Source organism: Centroberyx gerrardi, chromosome 22 (assembly GCF_048128805.1).
Source record: "Centroberyx gerrardi isolate f3 chromosome 22, fCenGer3.hap1.cur.20231027, whole genome shotgun sequence".
In the NCBI taxonomy this organism is placed as follows: Eukaryota; Metazoa; Chordata; class Actinopteri; order Beryciformes; family Berycidae; genus Centroberyx; species Centroberyx gerrardi.
Window position 1 is genome coordinate 8,616,467 of NC_136018.1, and position 25,263 is coordinate 8,641,729.

Here is a 25,263-nt window from a genome sequence, read left to right on the forward strand (position 1 = left end):
CTGTAATCTGCTTAGTTATTATTTTGGACTATCAAGCAAGCACCCCAGGCTTGTGAAAATTCAGGCTTAATTTAATTCAAATAGCAGTGTATATCTTTGGGGATTTTCATTTTTTAAAAAGCAACTTTTATGGGAATATTTTCTCAGAATTAATTCCTAATGCTATTAAGTGGTTAATTCAGCTGGGTTGTTTCTAACATAGCTTTGATATTTTTGTATATCTGAGAAGCAGTTTGATATCTTTACAGAATTACTGGCAATGTTATTTGTAGGTTATTTCTCAGAACAGTCCTAGAGTCAGTCCTTTTCTAGGAACATTTTTCACTTGTGAAATGAAGCTATATTATCACAAGTCTGTGACACACTGCCTGTGAATTTGGTCCATAACAACTGTAACAGCACTGTTTTGCTTTCTTGCCCCCCTCACTCCTCCTTTCCTTTTTCTTTAACTCTCTCTGCACCCCTCCCTTTCTCAGGAGATGTTTGACATCATCCTAGATGAGAACCAGCTGGAGGATGCATGTGAGCATATGGCTGATTACCTGGAGGCCTACTGGAAAAGCACTCACCCTACCAGCTGCAACCCCCCCAACCCACTACTGGCAAAGCTGGCCACAGCCACCCTGCCCTCCAGCCCAGCCCCAGTCTCCAGCATGCAGGTACAAGTGCTGACCAGACTCAGGGCCAACGTAGGCTCGCCCCACAGCACAGACAGAGAGGGCAGGGAAGCCTGCAGCAGTTCAGTGGAGATGAGCAGTCTGCCCTTGGCCCACTGAACAAAACAGGATAGGACTAGACAGGACAGGACAGGATGGGACAGGATGGGGGTTAGAGAGGGGGAGAAGAAGGAAACCTGCAGGGTAATGAATGTTAAGATATGATGACAATGAGGGAAAGGAATAGAGAAAATACAGAAAAGGACAAGAGGGGGAGGAGGTAGCATGAGAGCTTGAAACCCTTGATTTCACACATACAATTGGATTGTCTTACTAATAAGTGTTTCATTTGATTTTTCTGAAAATATCAGCTTACTGTCATGCATTTGAAACTGTCATGTTTGTTTGGTGATTTAATAGTGACACATAACAGCAGCACATTAAGTAGCATCACAACTAAATGAGTTACAGTTCAACAATAATGCGTCTTGCCATGCATCTTGGTCAGATTGTGTCAATATAATGAAAGGTTTTTGTTTATAAAATGAAATTAATTGCTATGGGTTATTTCAGTTCATTTCACATATCTAAGTGTGCAAATACTGTATCATCCCTTCCCTCTACCCTTTCTCTGTCCACCGCCATCACAATGGGAAATGTAAGACTGAAAATGAGGAAAATCCTGATAGCGCTGAGGAGCAGGAGTGAGCTTGACGTGTGATTGTTAGTGTGGTGAGTGAGAGGCCCTCAGTCACAGGCTTTCAACCTCAGATCCTGGTAATCCATGGGGAGTCAGCCTTGGTCCTGGAGACTAAAAATAAAAAATATGAGCATTCTACAACATTCTGCCTTCAAAGCACCCTGAACCTTTCTTTTGAAATTGCATCCTCCAGGACCACAGTCAACCTTCAATGGATGGTTGATAGATATTCAACCTAAGAGTGTGCACCTGCGTGTGTGTTCAAGTGTGTGTTTGGATTTCATGGTTTTAGGTTTTGTGTGAATAGAGTATGCAACAGTAATAACGAGGGTGAAGTGCATCTTAATCTGCATGAGTTAGTTGTTAGTAGTGTTTGTGTGTGTTTACGATGCATTTTGCTGGTTGGTGTAACTCTACTAACTGGCGTGTGTTGCTAACCTCAGGGCAGTGGGGCAGAGCAGAAAGGAGATAAAGCGGTAGTGGAGAGAAAGGGCTCCAGAGAGGACCACCAGCACCATCACCACCACCACCACCACCACCACCAGAGCCAGGACCAGGCTGACGCCGAGGGGGAGGAGGAGGCCGAGGCGGAGGGCAACGAGGAGGAGAGGCCGCTGAGGACAGAGGCGGCCAGGAGACCGCAGCACATCCACCACCGCTCCTCCTCCACCAGGACTGAGCACCACAACCACCATCACCACCACCACCACCACAGCAGCCGCGCCAGGGGCCTCTCCCGGCAGGAGACCTTGGACTCGGAGACCCCCGAGAGCAGGGAGAGCCGGGAGAGCAGGGACTCGGCCTATATCGAGCCGCGCACTCAGCTCCTCCACCAGGAGCAGGAGGAGGAGGAGGAAGAAGAGGAGGAGGAGGAGGAGGAGGAGGAGGAGGAGGAGGAAGAGGAGGAGGAGGAGGAGGAGGATCTAGGGGAGGGGCACCCCCAGCAGCAGCAGCGTTACGAGCCTCTGCCCCACCGGGACCACAACCACCATCACCACCACCACCATCACCGCGGCGGGGCCGAGGAGGCCGGCCACAGCATGGGACACCACCGCTCCAAGGAGCGCGAACAGGACCATAACGAACGCAACAAGCAGCGCTCTCACCACCACCACCGGCCGGCGCGGGACCACCACCACCACTACTACGACCGGGACAGGGACAGGGACCGAGAGGGGGAGGTGGCTCCCAAAAAGAGGGGCGACACGGGGGACTGGGCCAGAGACTCCTACATCCACCAGTGACAGACCAAACCCCTGATTCCCCCCCCCCCCACACACACACACACACACACTGAGTCAATCTCATTTGGACTCCACCTCCTCTTGAAGACCATTCTGTTCTCCCATCGTGCTGCTATACCCCGATACCACAGCATCCTATTTATGTATGCTTCCTTTGTAAATGCTGTTGCATCCTTAGCAATGGCAGTATTTTGATTATATAGATATAGATATGAATATAAATATATATGTATCTGTGTATCTATGCATAGACGTTGTCGTTTATGTGTGGATATGCATGAATATTCTCAAATATGCATAATATTTTAAACCTGTGTTTGATAAAGCATGACACAAAAGCAGAATTTTTTTCTGTACTGAGCTGTGCTTTCTGTGATTAGCATTTTAATTTTTATTATTTTTTATTATTATTATTTGATTTTTTTTGCTTGCTACCACTTGAATAATTTGTTCCCTCAGACTACTGCTAGGGTTGACTGCTAGGGTTGACTATCCAAGTTAGTTTGATGCTGTATTTGCAGAGGTCTTTTAATTTTATGTTCATCATTTATTGCTTAGTTCTTTTTTTTTTTATTTTGCACCAATGATTTTAGACATTTGGTCCTCATATATTGATGCCTCCTTTGAGGTGCACCTTAGTCTTGCCTTACAAGACAAAAGATTTCTAAAATAACTTCCTGTCTTACATGCAGTACTGTTCTATTTATATGGGTCCAGAAACATTTTATAACATTGATACACCCTTTATTCTGCACTTTTACTGATTCACATTGGTTTCAAGTGAAAAAGATTTGATATGACATTACAACTTACAACTTACAGTACGTCTAGTACCAAACTCCATGAAGGTTTGTCTTTTATTAAGTTTGACCCCTTTTCTAATGACTCGTGTTTCATTCTGTTTTACTTCATAGTATAAAGAATGTCAATTTTAGGGTATCCTCTGTGTTCCTCACTGCAAATTAAAAAAATAGATACATTTTCAAAACTGTCAGAAACAATTCCAAATGTTTACCAGATAAAGATACTTCTGTTTTCTGTGATTTTACCATTTACTCACTTGTCATTTTGGGTCAATTTCAGATCATTCCCTTGACTAATAGACAGGATCTTAAACAGTTTAATGTCTAGCAATGGTGCTGAAGAGATGGTTTAACCCCTGCATTGTAAGCTCGATGAAGGGTCAATAATGTGCAACTTGAGATCAATGTTGAACTCATATTTTCACAGATATCATGTATTGATATTAATTCATGATATTGAAAATCTGAATTGAACACACAGAAGGCATCTTAGGTTAGTAATGTTCTGCAAGATAATGGAGTCCTTCTGTTTACACTCCCACCAACCCGTCCCCTCACTTTCATTTTGTTTGTTTGGTTTTGCCTGACAACTGTAATTATGAAAACTTCTCCATTTCTATGCTACTTTGGTAGCACTACAAATTTTTTAACAGTGTACATGTGTATGTACATAATGCATAAATGTAAAGAATAAAGTTGGCAACAAAGGACTGATGTGGGGGAGAAGAACTTGTTGTCTGCTTTGTCAACAGTGAAGATCCAGACAGACGAAGAAAGCAACGTCTATAAATAGTCTTTAGAAACTCCACTGAGAAATTGAGGTGGACTCACCTGCCTGCCTCCTGAGTCGTCATGGCGACAACAATGAATGACAAAACTGAGTGGATGAATCTAAAATAGGGAGGTGTTTTTTCCTGCATCCCCACACACAGAAGCCACCAAAATAGCCAAACTGACGCACTCCAAAAGCTGCAGTCCCATTTAAGCCGATTTAATCTCGGAAGAATCTCAATGTTGTTAAACATAAAGGGACTGAAAAATCCTTATCCTGAGTACTGATACAAAACCCTTTGTGCCGCAGCCATTTTAATCAGTACTCTGCCCCTACATTCAGCGCACATACCCAGCAAGCTGATGTGACTCATGATTGTTTTGCAAGTACCGTGCAGTGTGCTGTCATTTCAGTTCAGACAGTTGTGTGGATGCATTGACAAGAAAGTCTGGTGGTATTCCCAGGAAGACGAGGTGAGCTGAGGTCACTGTGAAGGTTTTCTGAATCCTGCATATGAGTGCCAGAATGGGCCAGAAGCCTGTGTGCTGTAGGTCCAAATCTAAACGTTACACTCTGTACACAGATTTAATGGATAACCATAATTCAGTTTCCAGTGAATGAATTTGTGAGCAGTGTTGTGATTTTCATTGGAAGACCAACATTTCACCAATATAATCAGAATATCTACAGGTAAGCCTTATATATGCTAGACATGCATCGAAAAACAAAACAAAAAAATGGCACATTTCTTTGAAAGGAACTTTTATTTGAGAGAAACATATCAAACGAACACAATTTCAATGAGGTGAATGCGCCGATGCAGTCAGAGCCAGACACCAGCATCATTTCCCCCTTACAAACAGCAGCAGTAATAACGAGCGGTCCCAGTTGTCTGAACCACTACTAAAAGGCAGTAAATTGTTAATACCTCTCATGACCTCTTTCTGCACACTACTTCCTGATCTACGCTCTGAGATCCAGCGAATCCACTGTCACCATGGCAGCTGTGTCGTCACTGTTGTTATGGCGACGCCAGCAGTGCTGCATTTGCCAATACTCATTCACTCTCTCTCCCCTTCTCCATCCCCACGTTGCCCCCCTCTCTCTTTCTCGCACTCAGATCCCTCCCTCTCTCCTGCCCTCCGTGTTTATAAAGCTCATCCCTATATGGCCCACAGTTTTAGAGAGCAGCTGCTGAGAGGCAGATGTTGTAAACAGCACAGTGAGTGTCTTTGTCAACACCGCCCTGTCTAAGCATACAGAGTGTCATACTGTAAACACTATTGTTCCCCTCTCTCTGCAGTCTCATGTAAGGGCCGTCGGCGGAGAGCAGTGCCGCTCTGTATACCGATAAGAGAGAAAACGTGCTCTCCGGTCAGTTTTTCAGGAACTTGGCGATAAAGAAGCCTATAGTGTCCCTGTTGGCTCTGCTGGGGAGGGGGGCTGGCGGCTCCGTCAGGTCCCAGCTCAGCTCAGGACTGAACCTCTGGAGGAGACGCAGCTGCTCAGGTGACAGGCCGGCTCCCGGCATGCCTTCTGCTCCGATGTGAGGCTCCTGAGAAAGACGTGAACAAGTTTTCTGTTTGGTTTCTGTTTACGGGCATATGCGTGAGTCTGTCCACATGGGCCAGAGTGCCGTTACCTGAGGCTGAAGTGTGAGGCAGGGAAAGGTCTGGAGGGCCCAGGCTACCTGCTCCTCATTCTCTGCTAGAGTCACTGTGCAGGTGCTGTACACCAGGACCCCTCCTCTCTTCAGCAACCGCACTGCCTGCAAGCAAGCACAAGCTCTATTTAGGAGGATTTATACACTTACAGACCTTTTATTAATATGCCACACAATTACAAACAGTCTAGTCTAAACATGTGTTGTAGACATCAGCATCTACCTAAAAGCAGTCTCTCTTCAGCCCACATACTGAAAAGCCTTAAGGCAATGCTGGTGGACACTGATGGAGCACTATGTGTCACTGGGATAAATGATGTCCCCTGCACTGGACTCTAATCTCCCTGTAGTAATCCATCTGCTAGCCATACTTAAAGCAAAAGTCCACCCTAAAACAGATTTCACATTTGTTATTCCTATCAACTCGGACAGTTAAATCAACATTTACGTAAATGTGCAGCTCTCTCCCAAAGCTAGAAACAAGAGAGCTACTACTGAAGTCCAAGATGTCCTGAAGCAACTGGAACTGATTATTTGACACCGAAAAGGAGACCAACTTTGGACAATGTGAGAATACACACGGTGCTTTTCTGAGGAATATTTACACATTTTGTACTACAATGCTGTAAGTTGTACAAAAAAAAACAACAAATTTGAGTGTGAACGCTTAAGAAAATATACTGTATAAGTCCAAAAAGTCAGCATCACAGTGTTAGTGGATCAAATCCACTTCATGACATCAAAGATTGGAGTCTCGTTTCTCAATTATAGCTTTGGGGGAGATTTGTAAATTTTTGTAAGAGATTTGTAAATTTTGCTTTGGGGTGGATGTTCCCTTTAAGCTGTTCATTAAAGCTCTGTAACCCGGAGCAGTACAATAAAAGAACTGCCCCATGCTGCCACCTACTGTCCAAGATGAGTCACTACCAATGCAATGTGAGAAACACCCACATAGTTTTAGCATACAAAGGGAAAGAAAGGAAGTTATACATGTGTGTGTGTGTGTGTGTGTGTGTGTGTGTGTATTAAACATACAGCATGGAATAACTTGCGCTGCAGTGGCTGGTAGGAGCAGATCTCCTTGAGGCTCCAGGTGATGGCCATGTTGGGTCTCTGTCCCAGGCCGCTGCAGGGAGCGTCCAACAGAATCCGGTCAAAACTCTCGGGGAGGAAGGGAGGTCCTGCGACATTTACAGGAGAGAGAGAGACCGAGATGCTAACTATTTACTGAGTCCTGTGTTTATTCATACCAGATAGACAGGAGCTGACACTCTGTACCTTCAGTGTCCTGGGCCGGGTCGCTGCTCACAGCCTGAGTGCTGTTGAAGCAATGAGCTTTGATACAGTGCAAATGCAACATTTGGGCATTCTGACGAATGCGATCTATCTTATTTCGGATCCTGTCCAGGGCCACTACCTCACCCTGTGTGGGAGAGAAAGAGACAAAGTCATAAAGTCATGAACAAGACGCAAAGAGCATCAACTATGTCTTCAGGCCCGATAATCTATAACATAATTGGAGTCTGTAATGAATGTGTCTTATAAAGCCTGATAATATCTACAGATTTTCTGTGTCCACTCCACTTTTAAGTTAGATAAAACAAATACCTGTAACTAGCTAATTTGATTACATGCAGTTCACGCATGTTGGGTATGTCTAATAAAGCCACTACTTCATGGAGGCCACTACTTCATTCCCCTATGGAACACAACCATTCACCTAAAATATCTCCTTTTCTAAGGAACTATGTCGCTGCAGGTCATACTGTATGTTAGATGTGCATTTTTAGACTACACTCTCAAAATGTATGCAAGTGAGCTCATGTCTGCGGTTGACTGTTCACAAACTCTCTGGGAGTTGTACCTGATCGCCCATGAGGGCAGCGATGTGGCAGGTCTTCCCCCCAGGTGCAGCACACATGTCCAGGATGCGTTCTCCGGGTCGGGGCCCCAGCACATGTCCCACAACCACAGAGGGAAGGTTCTACAGAACAGGAATCCCTTTATTTGTCCGGTGCAATAAATGTACAGAAGCAAAACAGAACATAGCCGACTGACACACTGTACATACTGTGCAAATAGACAGTGGCCCGATATATCAGCAAACCTAATAGACAGTAGAGTATATATAATCACTCTAATAGACATTCAAAAATCAGCTGCTGTGTGCATTCAGGCAGCATGGCACAGAGTATTGTTGCAGTTGCAGAAGTGTAGTTAGTGTCCAGTAGTTCACTGGACAAGAGTACCATGAGGTAGTTATATGGAATAGGATGAAATGGAAGAAAGAAATTATAATAAATGATAATGCTCTGTTGCCCAGATTCAATGCATCTTAACCATATACAAAAGTTTCTACAGCACAGGCAGAAGTCCATAACAAGCCTGCAAAGTTTCTTGGGCTACTTGTACTGAATGTTAAGAGGACTGGAAGAGTGGATACAGCCATCTGAATGCAAAAATATTCTACAGCCACTGTATCAATTCTTAGACTTAATTATATCGTTGAAAGGTGGCTATTACAGCCACAATATGTCAACACCAGCAGTTGAAGAGTTTCATTCCAAAATAAGATATACACCATTTGAAACAGTGACACCTACACTGACAAAATGATTGTTGGTTACTATATCAAAAAGAAAGTGAAATGAATGAACGTCTGATTTAATGGGTTTTCAGGCCTCAAAGCAATAGAAACTAGAAGATTTGAAAGAGTGTATAGACTTCATCTATAGGTATGGAGTAATAGTAGTTTCTTCAAAATTATGTAAGGAAATGGTATTGTAATACTTTGGCACATAAACACAGATCATAATGACTTTCATGTTGTTTCAAATGGTCTAAAGTACAAAATCAGTTAGGTCTGCCTGGTACTGAATGTGCTGATTCACTTTTCCAACAATAATTTTGCATGAATTTTCTGAGCCCAACCAGCACTATATTTCTGTTTTGGGCACAGCCTAAAACAAACATCTTGTGGTTATGCTTGCCTGCACCAACTTTTTAAACTTAGCAAAGTCCTGACTATAATATGCCGATCTGTCTATTCACCCAGGTAATGCATGAATTACCAATGTAAAATTTCCTGCATAAAAGTTTATGATTATCATCAATAGACTATTGCTCTTCAAATTGGTATACATTCTAGCAAGACTGACATATTTATCAAATGTGGTACAAACACTTTTCTATTTTATGCTTGTGAGTTGCTTTTGAGGTTAGAGTGGAACGGTGAGGACAGAATGTTCTTATCCGCCCTAAAGCTATCCTAGACCTCTTCAGATTCTGCAAATGATTTAAAAGCACTTATGAGTTGCAAAGGTTGTGAAAGACACATCAAAAAAACTAAAAGTATATCTTCAAAGGGTCTTTATGATAAAGTTATGAAGCCTCTGGGAAACAGCTCCCTTGATCTCAGGACTGATCAATGTGAGTTCATGTATCAAACATTTAAAGAAGTAACAGAAGAAATACCTGCAGGAACGCCAGGCTGGGCAGAACTCCATCGAAGGAAGGACTTTGGTAAAGTGGTTCTACCATCCGGACACCAATACCTCTGGATGAACACAAGACAGTCACTATGTTTTTCTCCTTTTGGGATTTCAGAGCACATGATTACCATGATACATACAGTGTAATTATTACATTTGCAATTATTCCCATATTTCTAACAGTGACTAGAGTCTACCTACTTGGCGGGTTCACCTGGGCAGAAAATGCTGGAGCGGTCCATTTCAGCAACTCCATTTCCCAGAAACACTCTCTTCCCCTGGAAGTTCTTGGCTCCCCGGGTGCACTTGCCCTCCAAGTCGGAGAAGACAGACACCGCATCTCCAGACTTCATGACTGAGAACAAACGCATCGCGGGCAGATTTCAAGTCAAACAACCGCACCCTGACTCCCAGCCGTGTCTATCAGTATGAATTACAAGCTGCAGAATGAATATATTGTGATGTTAATAGATAACGTAGAAAAGTAAATGACTAAGAAAGTCCATATGCTGGGTAAGAAAATGGACATAAAATAAGGCTTCTCTGGTGCGTCGATTTCAAATTAATTCAAGAACCAAAAAAAGGGAAATCTGCACTCTCAAAAAGATCCACACACTCACGGATTTCCTTTTTTTTGCTTCTAGATAACTTACAAAAAATAGCACTTTGACAGGAATTCAAGACACGACATGGTTCTATAGATACAGTATTGGAAAATAGGAAAAATATATGCTTTGATTGGTTGTTTTTAAATAATGTGTGTCTTCTTACACTTGGGGCTGCCGACGATCCCTGGGGCAAAGACATGAGCCCCTCTCAGAACAGCGCTGCCACACTGAGCGCCCACCACCACCTCCGAGCTGAGCTGGGTCACAGGTCTGGGAGTGGAGGGCAGAGGCCAGTCACACACACATGCAAAAGCACCACTATATATAATGGCTCTCCCTCACACAAACACCCCCACAGCTGTGGCTTGGATTTGAGTTGTTGAGTATCAAAAAAGTAGCAGAATGAACATCCAAAGAGGTGCAAACTATTTGGCACTGATTAACTTTATAACAGTCGCACACTCCTCCGTACATTCGCTGTGACATTTCACGCACTGACATTTCAGCTTTATCAGGGTGTGAAAAGTGAATGTCATGCCAACTGTGTGACTACTTGTTTTTCTATTTGTGTTGTAGAGCCCGTCTTTGAATGAAAGTCAGGAGAATCATCTATTTTGGTAGTAGCATACCATGAAATTACATGTGGTTTTTGGCCCTGCATAACTCCAGCCCAGTGGAGGGACTGATACTGGTGATTTGGGGCTTTGTGTGTGCTCTATAAAGCAGATTCAGATTTGGCTGACGTTGCTCTGGCATTCCTCGCATACCTTGGGCCAGTGACAGGAAGGAGCAGCACATCTGGAATGCACGGGTGAGAGAGAATCTGAACGGGAACCTCCTCTGCTGTTGAAGAGCCGCACATCTGCTGCTGCAACGAAAACAGCATACTGAACATCTAATCCAATCTAACTCCACTGCTGGGCACCACCAACATATGTATATCCACACCAACAAACTCTTAAAATATACTCTCTCTGTTTCACTCTTCTATAAGGCAAAGGCTCACCTTTTTCAGCTCTTGCCCCAGCTTGTGCCTGATCTCTTCCAGGGGGGCGAGGTGAGTACTGACCCGTACACAGGTGAATGCGGGGGGGTGAGACAGGCACAGCAGCAGCCTCTGGAAGCGGCACTCTGCCTCCTGATGGCCCACTGCAGCTAACACCTGAACCCAGCACAGAACAGGACGAAGTCAGGACCAAAAAGTCAAAAAGTAGGAAAGCTACATGGTAAGATGTGGCTGGAGCTGGGTAAATAATGGCAAAATCCATATATACACAAAAACAAAGTGGGTGTGTGGATGTTGGTGTGCAGTAGGGTGCCCCACCTCCTTGTTTAAGAAGACATTCTTGAGGTAATCACTGACTTCTGGCTTCAGAGAAATTCTTGGGAAAACTGACATTTCTTCTGTTCTTAACCAGACTTCAATCTGCACAAAAAAACATGTAATATCTAATCAATAACACAAATCCAAATCATTTATGGATTGCACACATGCTGAGTTGCAGTAGCAGTACGACAGATATAAGTCTCTACAGAGCTTACAAGCCCATGGTGATGGCTTGTTGACACTCTTAGTAGGTAAACAAAGATGAGAGCCATCAGTTTATATCTTAGTCCTTCTCTTTGTGCAGTTGGTCACTTGTTATGCCTGTCTACCATTGGTACTATTTGGATAAAATTTAACAAACACGAGATATTTAAAAAGGGGCATCCATCTGCTATGAAACCTCCTTGGGAAGTGCCTCCTCCCAAAAGTTTTTATAGTCTTTATACTACATAGTGTCCAGGACAGATCGGTTTGGAAGCTCTTATCACTGAAACTTTCTCTAACCAATCAAGCCTATTCTGTATACTACTTTTATCACTAGGGGAGTAATAGCTATGGATTAAACTAATGTTAGCTAGTTACTTTGATTTTACTTAGACGAACAGTACTCACGTTCTGTGCAGTGCAGACTAGAAAGCACGGTTCTGCTACTTCCGTATACGTCACTAAACATTGATCACGTGACAATGATGAAAACAGTTTTGTAGTCGAATTAATCAACCACTTGATCGCTCATGGGGTGGCTAATGTCAGCATTTATGAGAGATTTTGGCTGAATTAACGTTTTTTCTTATTCATATTTATAATGTAGATTAAAATGTGTGACTGTTTCAACTATCTATGCAGTGCCTCAGCATACACATATACGTGCAATGGTTATTACATATTACTACATAGTGATGTAAATCCTATTTTTTTCAGACGCATTTTAAAAATTGTCTCTAAATAAAGCATTTCTTAGTACAATCAGCGCGTACAGTAAAGCCCTCAAATGACAAGCCACAACGTCACCAAGTAACCGGATAGTGGGGGCTGCTTTCCTAGAGGCAGTGAGCCAGCTAACGGGCTGCCTGTGTGTCGAGTCAACACTGAGCAGCTCTGCCGTTAACAGCCTCGGTTTGCACGGTTGAGGAGCGTTTAACGATACCTTAGACACTCAGTAAATAAGTCAGCACTTATCTTGTATCATTAACCCACATTTTGCCTTGCACTAGTCGCGTTTTAGATGTTGTCGGCGCGCATGGAGTCCGGTTCAAAAAGGTCGGTGAGGTTTCTGTCGGACAAGAGATACAGCTAATGTTAGCTAGCCGCAGTCAGCGAGGGATTGTACGGTGTGGACTGGTGAGGCTCGGTGCTGCTGCCCACTCAGCCGCTGCTGACACTGCTGCTAGCGAGTTAACGTTGGGTAGCTAACGTTACACAGCTGTAAGGACATTGCCATCATCTTCTACAATGGGCCTCATATTCGCCAAACTGTGGAGTTTCTTTTGTAATCAAGGTGAGTACCGTACGTTAGCTCTTAGGTAGCGCGGTGAAATTGTAACGGCTTACTAACCTACTCAGCTAAGATTATGTGAAGTGTTAGCTAGCATGAAGTGAGCAACAAGACCGATAAAGCTAACGTTTGGCCAGCTGGGGGTATTATCTAGCTTTACTACAGGTTACTAGCGTAGTTATCTTGGTGACTGTAAGACTCGGATTGCTCTCCCATTTGAACTCTTTGTCTCTCTTGCATGCCAACACAGCTAAATGATTTCGCGTTAGCTAACGTTATTTACTTAAAATCGCTTCAGGCGCTTAACAAACCATGTTGGCCAGTTAACATTATATCACCTAGTGTGATGTGTAGTGTGTTAGCTGGTTAACGTTAACATGATTACGTGAATTTACAATAAGCCACTTGTTGATGATGTAACGTTAAGAGCTTTTTCATCGAGTTGTAAACCAGTGTTTGCTAACGTTAGCTGGACACATCAATGACTTTTCCTTGGGAGCTATTACTTTAAATGTCTTCAACTAAATTCTCACTTAGATCAACATCAACAGCATTGTGTAGTGCTAACGTCGTCATCTTGGGAGGTTAACGTATAGCTAGATACAACAAAATGCATTGTCCTTTTTAATTTACAAAGGGCGAGATCTTCAGTTGTAGTCATAGGTTATGTTGAAGTTGAAGTTGCCTTCCCATGCTCTATTCTTCTCTGATGCTGATTCTGGAAGAACATATGAAAGGCTCTCTCTTTGGTCTAATTCCTTTGGCCTTTGTGCTTTTCTACCTGCCCCTGAAGATAGCAGCATGGCACTCGTAATCCCACTCTCTAATTCTAGATTATACTGTTCCCAGTGTCAGGTTTCACTCACTTAAAGAGATTAGAGTCTAGGCCTAAGTGGAATTATTAGATATAATAGTAGAACAGTCCTTGTGTTGGTAGACGGGTCGCTTCCATGAAGTTGTAGAGTAAGGGGTTATATGTATAGCCAAGACGGGCATAATTTAATTACAATATTGAAATGTGGATTTTGTGATGGTTGGATGAGACAATGACAATTTATTCTATTTAGTTGTGTTGGCCATGCACTGTCACCACAGGGTAGCTACTCTCTCAGGATGTAATAGACATGCAACATCCTCCAAAACCCTGTGTGGTGCGCCAAGGCTGTCAGAATTGTGAGCCCTCTGACCAGACTTCCTTCCTCCCCGACAGCCAGAGGCCTTGGAAGGTGGAAAAGTCAAAACACTCAAGTGGGATATTCTAGCATGTATGTGCCAGCTTTGATTCTGCCTTTGGTCTGTCATGTGTGCCTGCTTCACAAGCGGCCGTTACAGCCCTTACCGTTGCCTGGTTGTTAAAACACTGTTAGCGGATTTATGAATGGGCACAAGTTACTGCAGTTAAAGCTATGCTTGAAGAAGGAGGTCAGGTAGCTTTGAAGGAAGAGGAAGGAAGGAAATTCAGCCTCTTTATGATTCTGAATGGGCTGCAATGAATGACAGGAAGGCATCGTATAGAAGGAAACCAGGCATACTCTATGACATACTCCTGGCGGGATATTGTTTTTTATAGTGTGGTGGACAATGAAAGCCTTTCATTTACATCAGAGTGAGATATGGGTCAACTCTTAAAGTTGGTGAATGCCTGGGGTGGTTGAGTTCACTGAAACCCCAGCAATAGACCACGGCTCATGGAAATCCCAGGGTTAATACTGTATTTTTCCCCCATGTTTTACAGAGCACAAGGTGATAATCGTGGGACTGGACAATGCGGGAAAAACTACGATACTCTACCAATTGTAAGTGATTTTCTTGTCATATAATTGCACCTATCTCTGGCTCTCTCATGTTTTTGGCTTTGCCAGAAATGACTTTTATCCTTTTCTGTTTTATCTAGTCTGATGAATGAGGTGGTCCATACATCACCCACCATCGGAAGCAACGTGGAAGAAATAGTGGTGAAGAACACTCACTTCCTGATGTGGGATATAGGAGGGCAGGAGTCTCTCAGGTCCTCCTGGAACACCTACTACTCTAATACAGAGGTGACTGCACACAACTGGAACACACACCTCTCCATATATAGTCACATTGTCAACCATGCATCACTGTGGTTAAAGCTCAGTTCAAGCTGAAATTATCATCTTGATGCTCCCTATGGGCCTGCATGTCTGTAGGCATAGATTCATTGTTGTGGTGTGGGCTGCAGTGCAGAGCTGTAACTATAGCAGGGCTCTTAATCCCTAATAGCTGTTGTCAGTGAGGGGAACAAAAGTAGTGCCCAGCAGCAGTTCCCTCCCTGAGCATGGCAGCTGGTGTGTTTGTTCAGAGCACAGACGGCAGTAGGGGCCGCCCAAGTCAGAGGTCACTCTCCCACAAAGGGGCCCGTCTGAAAGGCAAGGCTAGGGTCAGCCTCCACAGCGTACGGACAGAACGAGAGAGGGGGGGAAAAAACAGGACAGTTATAGCGAGAGCGGGGGAGTGGGAGACGCTGAAGAAAGCTCTGTTCGAAACCACAGGAATTCACTTCGACCAGTATCTATAGCCCATACAGTTCCAAGTTTATACTGTAACACAGCATAGGCCATACTCTCCTGACGTAACACCCAACATCTGCAAGACACGTCCTCGCTGCATTGTCTCAAGCAACAACCCATCTCTTATTCACGCTTTCACACCTCTCTCCAAAATCCGATGCCCTTGTTCTTTTGTCATGTGTTGTCACTCTCTCTTATTCAAAAAGGGCTATTAGCATAGCAGTCACCATCTGTGGGGCAAGGCCATTGTGAGACCCTTGGCCAGGAAATAGCCACCCACTGTGTTCCAGTACATTGCTGTAAATGGCTTTTGAAAAGGTTGCTCAGTGTGATTTTTGCTTCCTCTACTCTGCAGTTCATCATTCTGGTGGTGGACAGCACAGACAGAGAGAGGTTGGCCATCTCTAAAGAGGAGCTCTACAGGATGCTGGCTCATGAGGTAAAACACCCGACTTTATACACGGGGCAAGGACCAGCAGAGGAAAAGCTATAAGAAAAGAAAATAGAACAGAACTAGCCTTGTTGATTCATGGGCATTGATTTTCCTGCAAGGCTAACCCTCAATCACATATCAGTTTCCAGCCTGTCACATTGTTCGGAGGTCGTGGTAAAATGGTGTGCAGAGTGCAGGGTCGTGGTTTCATTGTTCTCTTGTCCACTCCTTCTGCCTCCCCTTAGGACCTGAGGAAAGCAGCTGTGTTGATATTTGCCAATAAGCAGGATATGAAGGACTGTATGTCTGCAGCGGAGATCTCCAAATACCTCACCCTGAGCTCCATCAAAGACCACCCCTGGCACATCCAGTCCTGCTGCGCACTCACAGGAGAGGGGTAAGAGAAGAAGAAGTTGCCATACACACTCCAGGCAAAATGGCAGACACACACACTTTAACTGCTGCTCAGGGCTTTTATGGGTCTTAAAATGTTTTCAAAGTTTATGTATTTTGGACAAAGTTCTGAAGGAGCTTGATCTCATAGTAAAATATACCATTGAAGTCATTAATTGGCACACAGTTGCTGTGAACATTATATAAAATTGAAGGTTCTTGATTGTGATACAAGGCATTTATATATGTTCCAGATATGCTTAAATGCTTCGCCTCTAGCAGAACCTGTTTATTATTTAAAAACCTTGACATTTCAGTCTAGACTAGGCTTTATGCCGAAATGTGTTAGCCTGATGAAGCCAAAATAAAAACCGTAAACTGAGGCAGAGGCTTGCTGTTGGTAATATTTTTGGAGTGCCGCTATCCATGGCTTTTTCGTGACATTTTGACTGCAGCAGAGCACTCCAGAAAGGGCCACAAGAGGAGGCGCACCTGTTGCATATCTCAATCAGAAACATTAAGGAATTGACATTAATAAAATCTTATCAAGTCCCAAACCTATTCAAATGCCGGAGGGACCTCCGTGATTACAGGAGCAACTTATTCACGGGAGAGCCGCTGTAGCGTAGTAACAATGGATCAGGTACATAAAGATCACCGCCTCCTGGTTTGACACACCAGTATCTGTGTTTTTAACTACGTTGGTAACAATCCAGTGTTGGAATAAATGATATGACCCTCAGTTGTTCTGACAACAACATCAGGGGAAAAAAATAAGTCTTAAACGAATCCTTGAAGATGACGTTGAAAAGCATCGAAACATCCTTGAATTTGATGCCTGAGTAACTGTAGGAACCCTGAAACCTTTTCCTCCACTGACGCATATCTTCATTGTTTTTGTTTTCAGCTTATGCCAAGGCCTTGAGTGGATGACCTCGAGGGCTGGATTAAGATAGCCTCTCCCTCAGCCTTTGACTGACTGACTACCTGCACCACCTACAAGGTGGCACAACAGCTTGTCCCGTCTGGCTGTTGTTTTTTGTTTTATTGTGTTTTTTTTAATGACAAAAGTTCAACTTTGACCTCTCAAGACTGCACAGGAAGCAAGTGTTTCCACTTACCAGACCTTACTTGTTACAATGGAGCTGCTACACCTCCAAAATACTTGTTTTTCAATGGAAACTTGACCAGAACTCACCATGGTACCTGATCATGGAACTAGCAATCAGTTTTACAGCAGAGGAGGAGAAGAAAAGTCTCTCAGTGGGGACTCAAGTCCAGCAGGGTGTCCAGTGCAAGGCAGGGCAGTGGACACCGATCATCAACACTACATACATATCATGTTACATCACACCATATCATGTCAGAATATTGCCATGAACATCACAAGGATGCTCGACTCTAGTGGAACAAATGATGCAGCTTTCTATCGATTTTCATTGCCTCCACAGACGTTTGTTCATGTTCAGGTCATATTTGATAGGGCAAACAAAGGGATTATGACTCGCACACAGCAGTATTGTAAAAACAATTTGGATGGGTATGGTGGCATTAAGTTCTCTGTTACACTGCACAGACTTGATTAGGGTTTTAAACAGTGGCGTAATGTTCTCATTAATTGTTTTTATTTTCTCTACCATCTCATTCTTAATACAGTTATCGTCTGTTACACAAGATCTCAGTTTCATAAGCTACATTGGTGGTGGTTATTTTCACATTAGAACTCATTGGTGCTGTATGTAAATGTGGTAAAACTAGTCTTAAGAGGTATGAATCTCCCTTCCTATTAACTGTGAGCCGCTACATGTACATTATTCCGCCAAATGGTCCATGTTCATATGCTGGCGTGCAAACGTTTTTTTATTTTTTTTTATTTTACCTAACCCCTGGAACAAACTGATGTTATATCAGCCATACATTGAGTTTTGCAAAGCACTAATAATTGGCCAATACTTTTCAGCCCCTTTTCAGATGCAACCCTATTTCAAATGCAAGTATAAAGCTCAGTTTTATAACAGTATTTTAATTTACACAGTATGTTTTGTCAATGCATTATGATTTTTATTTAATTTTGTTTATTTTATTGAGCATTGTTTTTGCTTTTATAGACTGTCAGGAAGGGCAGGTTGATAATCACAGCTAGTTAGCATCAAAACCTATTTTGTATTAAGAAATGGTCGCTGGTCTGCTACAAGTTGTGGCTGACATCTTAATATGAGCTTTTCATTTACCATGTTCTACAGCCGTTCTGGCTCATATTTCTCTTAAAATACTTTGTACTTTTTGATTTAAGTATCAACATAAGCTACCATCAAACAGGTGCACACCCTTGAAGCAATTGTTTATCGGCCTTGACGGCTCAGGGTTACGTTCCCCTGTATCGAATGTGCCACAACATTTCAGAGCTTGGCATGTATGCAAAGTTGTTTCTCCTTACCCATCTTGACTGAGGTTTCCAATGGTTTAGTAGCATTAAGATGATCTTAACTCGATGTTTAGGTCATCAAATAGATGGAGTTGTTACTACAGTACTTGTCGAAGCCTCGGCCTTAACCATGCTGGTCTTGAGTGTCTGGAGGACCGTATGTGTGTGTGTGTATGTAAGTCAATCTGACAGTCTGCCCTGTTTTTTTTTTTACCCTTGTTTCCCTCTTTTTACGATCAGGGTTTGTTACTCCATTGACCTGATATAAGAATTCCCTTAACTCGCTAACAGATCTATGCACGTGTCACTTTGAAACCTTGTATACCTTCTCTTAGTTCCTCAATGGCCAAAATGGGTACAAGAAGGAGCAAGTGCATGAGTTTCATTGTTAAATGGATTCTGAATCAAAGTACTGACTAGAACGAAGATGATGATGATGAGAAAATGGTGTCCATCTTGGTCTTGGAGTGCCTCTGGGTCTCTAGAATATATTGCTCAACGTTGTGTAATAAGGTACTTTTACACTAACAGGCAAAAGAGGGAACTGTCCAGACCCAGTCTCTCTGCAGCATTAAGGTGTAAGTATAATGGTTTTTACCTTGATCTCACAAAGCAAGGGAACTGATAATACACTTTCAATCAGTGTGACGACGTGTGTAATCTGGGTCACGCATTTCTCTTTTGTTTTTAATAAAATGTTGTTTTGAACCCTGAGCTTGGCATGGTTTCTTTCTATTAAAATGTAAATGTGGAAAGGTCCTTTTTAAATTGTGAGGTTAATTATTATGGGAGTTCACTCAGAAGAACAGGGTTGCACTTGACAGCGAGGAGTGTTTTTAATATTTAATTTATGACGGAACAAATATTTTTGGCCCTCATCGGTGTCTGCGGATTAGAGGTCCACTTCTGTCTTAAATAGGGTGTTTGTGGGTCACAGATCATTCACTTCAGTCAAATCATATTCATGTCAAGAGGCGTCACATCAACACATTAACAGTGTGCATACAGGAAATCAAGTACAAGTTCAAATACATTTTCAATAGACACCAAGGGTCAATAGTTTGAGAAGACAGTTTAAACAAGGATAATACAGACTGATCTGAGCGCGGTCTCCTAAAACTCATCTCTTGTATATTATTTGAAGATTAAAGTCTCTAATTTGCAACTGTTTATTGAAATAGTACCCATAATTTACGCTTGAGGGAATGCACCTCCTCTATTATCAGTGACTGAGGCTGGCACTCGCATGCATGAGGGAATGTTTTTTGTTTTTCTGTCAATCATGCATAACTTCTATCACTAATGAGAGTTGATAAATGGATGTGGACTGATGGAGATATTAAATAAAAGGCGGCATGACAGTGTAAATATATCTTGTCAAGTGAAAATCCTTGGCATCATTTAATATATTGTTATAATCATTGTGAATATCCAGTTGAAAACATTCCACACACAGTAATGCTAGGAAGTATTCTTAGGTCTCCTTTTATGATGCCTTTGACGCTGAATTAGGGAAGGCAATTCACATGGATTCTATTTATTTTATCTCCCTATATCTATTGTATGAAAGTTTCTCTTCTTTTTTTTCTTTTCTCTTTAGCCTGCCTATATTTCTCTGTAACGCTGTAGAACTTTATATCATCCACCAGGTGGCGACATTGCTCTGTCTATTCATCACAAGTCCCAACTGTTTCAGGGTTGTGTAAAAAAAAGCCTTCATGCCCTTTACCAGTTATCAGCTAAAGGCAAATATTGATCTTGGCTGCTGAAACCAGTGTTCCCCAAAGAGACATCTCTTAGACTCCACTAAGTCTGTGTATCCCAACTGTTTTGCATATAAAGGTAATCTTATGTCCACATGCATCATCCCTATCATGCAGCTATTTACCATATCAGGATTCAATTTGAGAGTGACGGCTTGTTGAGGTCTGTTGAAGGGAATTATTCTTAAAACCTATTGGGAATTAAATGTTAAGGTATTCATTACAATCAGTCTAGATTTTATACTGGCTTTATAAGGGCTCCTCCTAATTCAATAGCAGAATTCCAAAATGGAGATTGTACTGTTCTTTGGCTGGATATCTCCCACATAAGAAAACTGTCAACAGTACTACCACAGTGTACGTACTGCCTATACATTAAGAACTTAAATGGTGTTTTCAATAAGAAGAAGACGTATTATAGTATGATTGTCCCATGACGGAGGACACTGGGATTATTTCTCTCACAGCAGTCGTGGGCTGATAAGGGAATGCAGAAGAGTTCCACATAAGTGGAAAAGCATTAAACTACATGTCCATTACCTATAGTTGAAGGACTTAACACTATAGGACTTAAGACTTGAGGACTTTACTAACCTCTTAGAATCAAAAAATTAAGGACATCTTTTTCTGGTCTAATTTCTGCCAATCAATTTCTGCTTCCTCCATGCAGACTAAAAAGTTTTTGACAAGGTTGAAAATAATCGATCCAAGAATACTCTGCCCTCACTTGGACGTGCTCAGTCACTTTACTGCAATTTCTCTGCAAGAACTGATGGATATTGTGTCACATTTGAGATTGTTCATTCTGCTTGATAGACATATGCACTGGGTTGGAATCTCTGGGATGGCCCTGGAATAGTTCTCATCTTTCCACCTGTCACATTTTCTATTTGACAGGTTTCCATTGGTGACCATGTTCCCTCCACCTCTTTAATGACATGGTGTACCTCAAGGCTCAATTCTAGGCCCAATTTCATTCTCACTATACTACCACTTTGCACCTCATTGATTACCTTTCCTGTACTTGACTTCCTTGGCACTGTTCTGCTAATTGCTGCTGTGGCACCTGAATTTCTCCCAGGGGATCAATCAAGTGCAATCTTATCTTATCTTATCTTATCTTATCTTATCTTATCTTATCTTATCTTATCTTATCTTATCTTATCTTATCTTATCTTATCTTATCCACTGGCATGGTGTTGTCCTCCGCTGCAGTTCCAATGATACTCAGCTATATCTGTCAGCAAAACCCAATGATTTGTAGCTTGTGCATATTGCATTACTGTTTATGTCTGATGTCTCAGAACTTTCTGCAGTTAAGCTCTGACAAAAACCAAAGTTGTTGTTATTGGCCCTGAATGCATTTCAAGACAAATTCAGCAGTCTCTTGATCCTTCAATAGATATCAAGGCTGTGTCTAAAAATGTAGCCGTCATCTTCGATCCAAATTTAAACCTTCAGCATCATTCCAGAAAGCAATAATCCAGTTATTTGTTCTCCTCCTAAGGAATTTCCCTTCTATCTGCTGCAGTAAACATAATGTATTCATGGTATTCTAGGCTTGTATCAACTTTATTGTGTCAATAGTCTTATATCTTACCATTCATAAGACATTTTCTTACAAAATCCCATGTTTCTAATAATAATTGCTGAGACTGTGAGAGGACAGGCCAACAAAATAATATGAAACACCTGTTGAAAGCAAATGCAGGGCTTAAACAGATGATCACAAAGGATGTTCAAGTCATTTGGTTTCATATTGAGCTTGAAATCTTGTTTTTCTTGAAGCGGGTGAGCGGGTTTTGCCAGTGGGATTGGATGGTTCCACTTGTTTCCAATGCGGTTTCATTTATTTCAGGAATTTTCTGGACGCAAATGTCAATATCTGAAACGAGGCAGAATAAAGCACATTACTCCACTAGTATCAAGAAAATGACACTTTATTCATCTCTACCCTTGTTATCCGTTAGGTTTAGAAATGATTTTAAGATTGTGGTGCCTTCTTGTCTTTACTTGTAATATATTTTATTAATATGATGTTGGTTATGATTGTTTGTAAGCTCTGTTTTTAAAAAGTGTATAAATTAAGGTTATTATTTATTAAATTCATTCTCTCTCTCTCTCTCTCTCTCTCTCTCTCTCACACACACACACACACACACACACACACACACACACACACACACAAAGTATAAGTCTGCATTTTGCTTTTTTCCACTGCATGTCCGTTGAATGTCAGAGGCAGGAAAAGTTTAATTTCATTCAAATGATTCAGCTTTTTTGAAGCACAGTTGCCTGAAGGGGCTTTTCTGCAGCAGGCAAAATGGCTTTCTTTTGGTTCATTGTCCAGAACTATGGATGCCATTAATCTTGTTTGAGTGCATTTTGCCTTCCTGCAGAGGTGTCCAAAAGTGTGCTGAAAGTGAAAAATAGTTTGCCAGACTGAAGATGAAAGAGGTCTAGAATCAACTCCCGTATGGCACTGCTACAGAGGCCAGTGATATGTTGTAGGCCTGTACTTCATAAATGACCAGTACAGTCTGCCATTGCCCTCACTGATTGATTCAGTGGAGTTAGAGAAGAGACTGATCGCACCAGTGAGCCTCTGTTTTTGGTAATAAGCACAGAAGAACCAGTTAAGCTTCAAAACAATCAATACTGAAAGACTTGTGGGTTAAAACTCTCACTAGTCTACAGAGGTCTGCATTGAATTGTGTGTATGTGTGTGTGTGTGTGTGTGTGTGTGTGTGTGTGTGTGTTTTCCAGTTGAACGGCAGTCTCCTTAATCATTACACCACCCATCTTCTTGATAAAACGCCTCCCTGTTTTAACACCAGATAATTAATTATGAGATAAATAACTAGATATGCATGAAAGTAACTCATGACAATGGCCATATATTTCACTTGAGGCTGCTGGCTGAACAGGAGGGACGGGGCTTTGGTGTGTGAAGATGGCACTGCTCTCAGCACTGTTCTTCATTCAGCTTAACAATAGCGTGGCATAGGTCAGGCACACTGTATGCCCAGAGATAAATGCAGAACTTGAATGGCAATAATCAAAAGTACAACCAGCTGCCTGTGTAAGAGCTTGATGCCTTCTGGGAGGGTTGGACAGTGGAGACGTGAATGTGGAAACTGCCTGAAGAATTGAATCACATGTTGACCCATACACAAAATCTAATATGTATTTCAGAATGTGTTTACAGATATGTTTGAAAATATCAAAACATTGGCCAAAAATACATTTTATCATGAAATATATTTAAACATATTTTGGCTAATTATACTTCCATATATATAATGTCAACAGTGATTAGGAGGAATGTGTTTCCAGTGTCCAAAATACATTTTGAATGAATGAAAAACATAGGGACAAGGCCGAGTCTAATATCAAAGATTAAGTGATCCAACATTGCTGGTCTCCAGGACTTCCAGTCCTAATTCAAGTCACAGTATAGGCTACTGCCAGTGATGACACAAAACACCTGAAAATAATAATGGTAACAGATAAATAATCGTAATGAGGACCAAGAGCCAGCAGCGGCTCAAATCCCATGCTGCCAGGAGGGTCTGTGAGCAGAGGGTGTTCATCCCACAACCCAGCGTGTAAAAATCCTATTCATGGACACAGAGACCATCACATGAAACAGAACCTGGATTATCTCTTTGAAGAATCCACCCACCTCAGCAAACCAATGGATTTGACCACCTCAACACTGATCTCATAGTCCGTTTTATTTTCCTACCATAAAGGATTTTATTCTCCCTGAATGAAGAGATGCCAGCATGTTGCTCCTTTTTGTCTTGTGGTGTGTTTTCCTCTAAAAAGTTTAATAAATACTTCAAAATATTTCAAACATTAGAGAGCATACATTACTGTACAAGTTCAGTCCAGCTACCATCATGCAGTCCCATTGATTCCAAGTAGCTGTCTCATTTAATATGCTGTCTTTAGGCTGAGACTATCCAGAATACTGTGCACCCTTACCCTTTTAAAAATTCCATGTATGTGTTATTACACTTTTGACTGGGAAACAGTGTGGACTGTGGTTGGATGGGGCAGCTCATTCAACAATATGGCTGCTGGATTGCAGTTTTATTTGGTTTTCATATAGACAGGATCTGCCAGAGGGAAGAACCACTTGAGTTTTCTGAATAGGGACCAACCATAGCTGTCACATGCCAATATGGTTGTAATAAACACCATATGCTCAACAGTTTGGGAAAGGGGATGCCCCTGGCACTTGTATAATTCAATATTTTAGAAAGAAAACTGCCTTTTTTTGTTGCTATACTGCCTTTACATGTCATGGATTATCCTGCAATTCTTACACTTAAAAAAATACAACCTTTGTGTTATAAAGTACATGTCGATTTTCAAAAGTCACATGTACAGTACAGTACATTTTAATCCCCTATAATGCAGCCTGTGCCATGTCTACAAAGGTTTGGAGAGCTATTTTCAAAAAAATGCTATTAGCTATCTTTGTATTTGTGTGCGCACTCAACCCCATTTATGCAACCATTAGATGAGATAAGTAGCCCATCCTGCCCATTAAAATTTAATTTTAATTAAGAAGGAAGGCAGCACTTAAATGAGAAATGATGAATACCTCATATTTTATAACAATGGACTGTAGGAAGATCACAGCATGCTCGACTACTATCTTTTGCTAAGGTGCTAGAGGTCAAAAAACATCAAAGTAGAAGAGCAAAACTTCTGCACACTTAGATCCACGCGAGTCAAAGAAAGAGTAAAAGAAAGAGAGCTGACGATTTCACCACAAAACAGATTGCATGACTGCAGCCACATGATACAGCAGCACAGCAGCACTGTTTGACCACTCTGATTAACTCAACTAACACGTGCAACACATCAGTTCAGTGGTGCACACACAGGTTTACGGCACGTACTTGACAAATAAGGTAACAGGTAGCCCAGAATCTAACCAAC

The 25,263-nt window shown here is 42.0% G+C and overlaps 3 protein-coding genes across 5 annotated transcripts in view; 2 read left to right on the forward strand and 1 right to left on the reverse strand.

Moving 5' to 3' along the window:
• Positions 1-4,103, forward strand: part of cacnb2a (calcium channel, voltage-dependent, beta 2a) — a 56,751-nt gene extending 52,648 nt beyond the window's left edge. For all 3 annotated transcript variants that reach the window (XM_078291255.1, XM_071912111.2, XM_078291256.1), the window contains 2 exons: positions 477-659; positions 1,800-4,103. In XM_078291255.1, the coding sequence (XP_078147381.1) occupies positions 477-659; positions 1,800-2,600 (984 nt within the window). In that variant the 3' untranslated portion in view covers positions 2,601-4,103. The remainder of the gene's footprint in view (positions 1-476; positions 660-1,799) is intronic.
• An 823-nt stretch (positions 4,104-4,926) lies between these two features.
• nsun6 (NOP2/Sun RNA methyltransferase 6) lies at positions 4,927-11,357 on the reverse strand. Its single transcript, XM_071912105.2, has 11 exons — positions 11,262-11,357; positions 10,944-11,099; positions 10,705-10,805; positions 10,101-10,207; positions 9,531-9,684; positions 9,313-9,394; positions 7,703-7,822; positions 7,117-7,261; positions 6,874-7,019; positions 5,818-5,943; positions 4,927-5,730 (listed from the first exon to the last, which is right to left on the reverse strand). The coding sequence occupies exons 1-11, from the start codon at positions 11,334-11,336 to the stop codon at positions 5,551-5,553; spliced, it is 1,392 nt and encodes a 463-aa protein (XP_071768206.2). The 5' UTR covers positions 11,337-11,357; the 3' UTR covers positions 4,927-5,550.
• Positions 11,358-12,350: 993 nt separating this feature from the next.
• arl8 (ADP-ribosylation factor-like 8) lies at positions 12,351-19,258 on the forward strand. The gene is made up of 6 exons (XM_071912083.2): positions 12,351-12,762; positions 14,495-14,555; positions 14,654-14,801; positions 15,649-15,732; positions 15,972-16,123; positions 17,027-19,258. The coding sequence occupies exons 1-6, from the start codon at positions 12,717-12,719 to the stop codon at positions 17,073-17,075; spliced, it is 540 nt and encodes a 179-aa protein (XP_071768184.1). The 5' UTR covers positions 12,351-12,716; the 3' UTR covers positions 17,076-19,258.
• Positions 19,259-25,263: the final 6,005 nt, after the last annotated feature.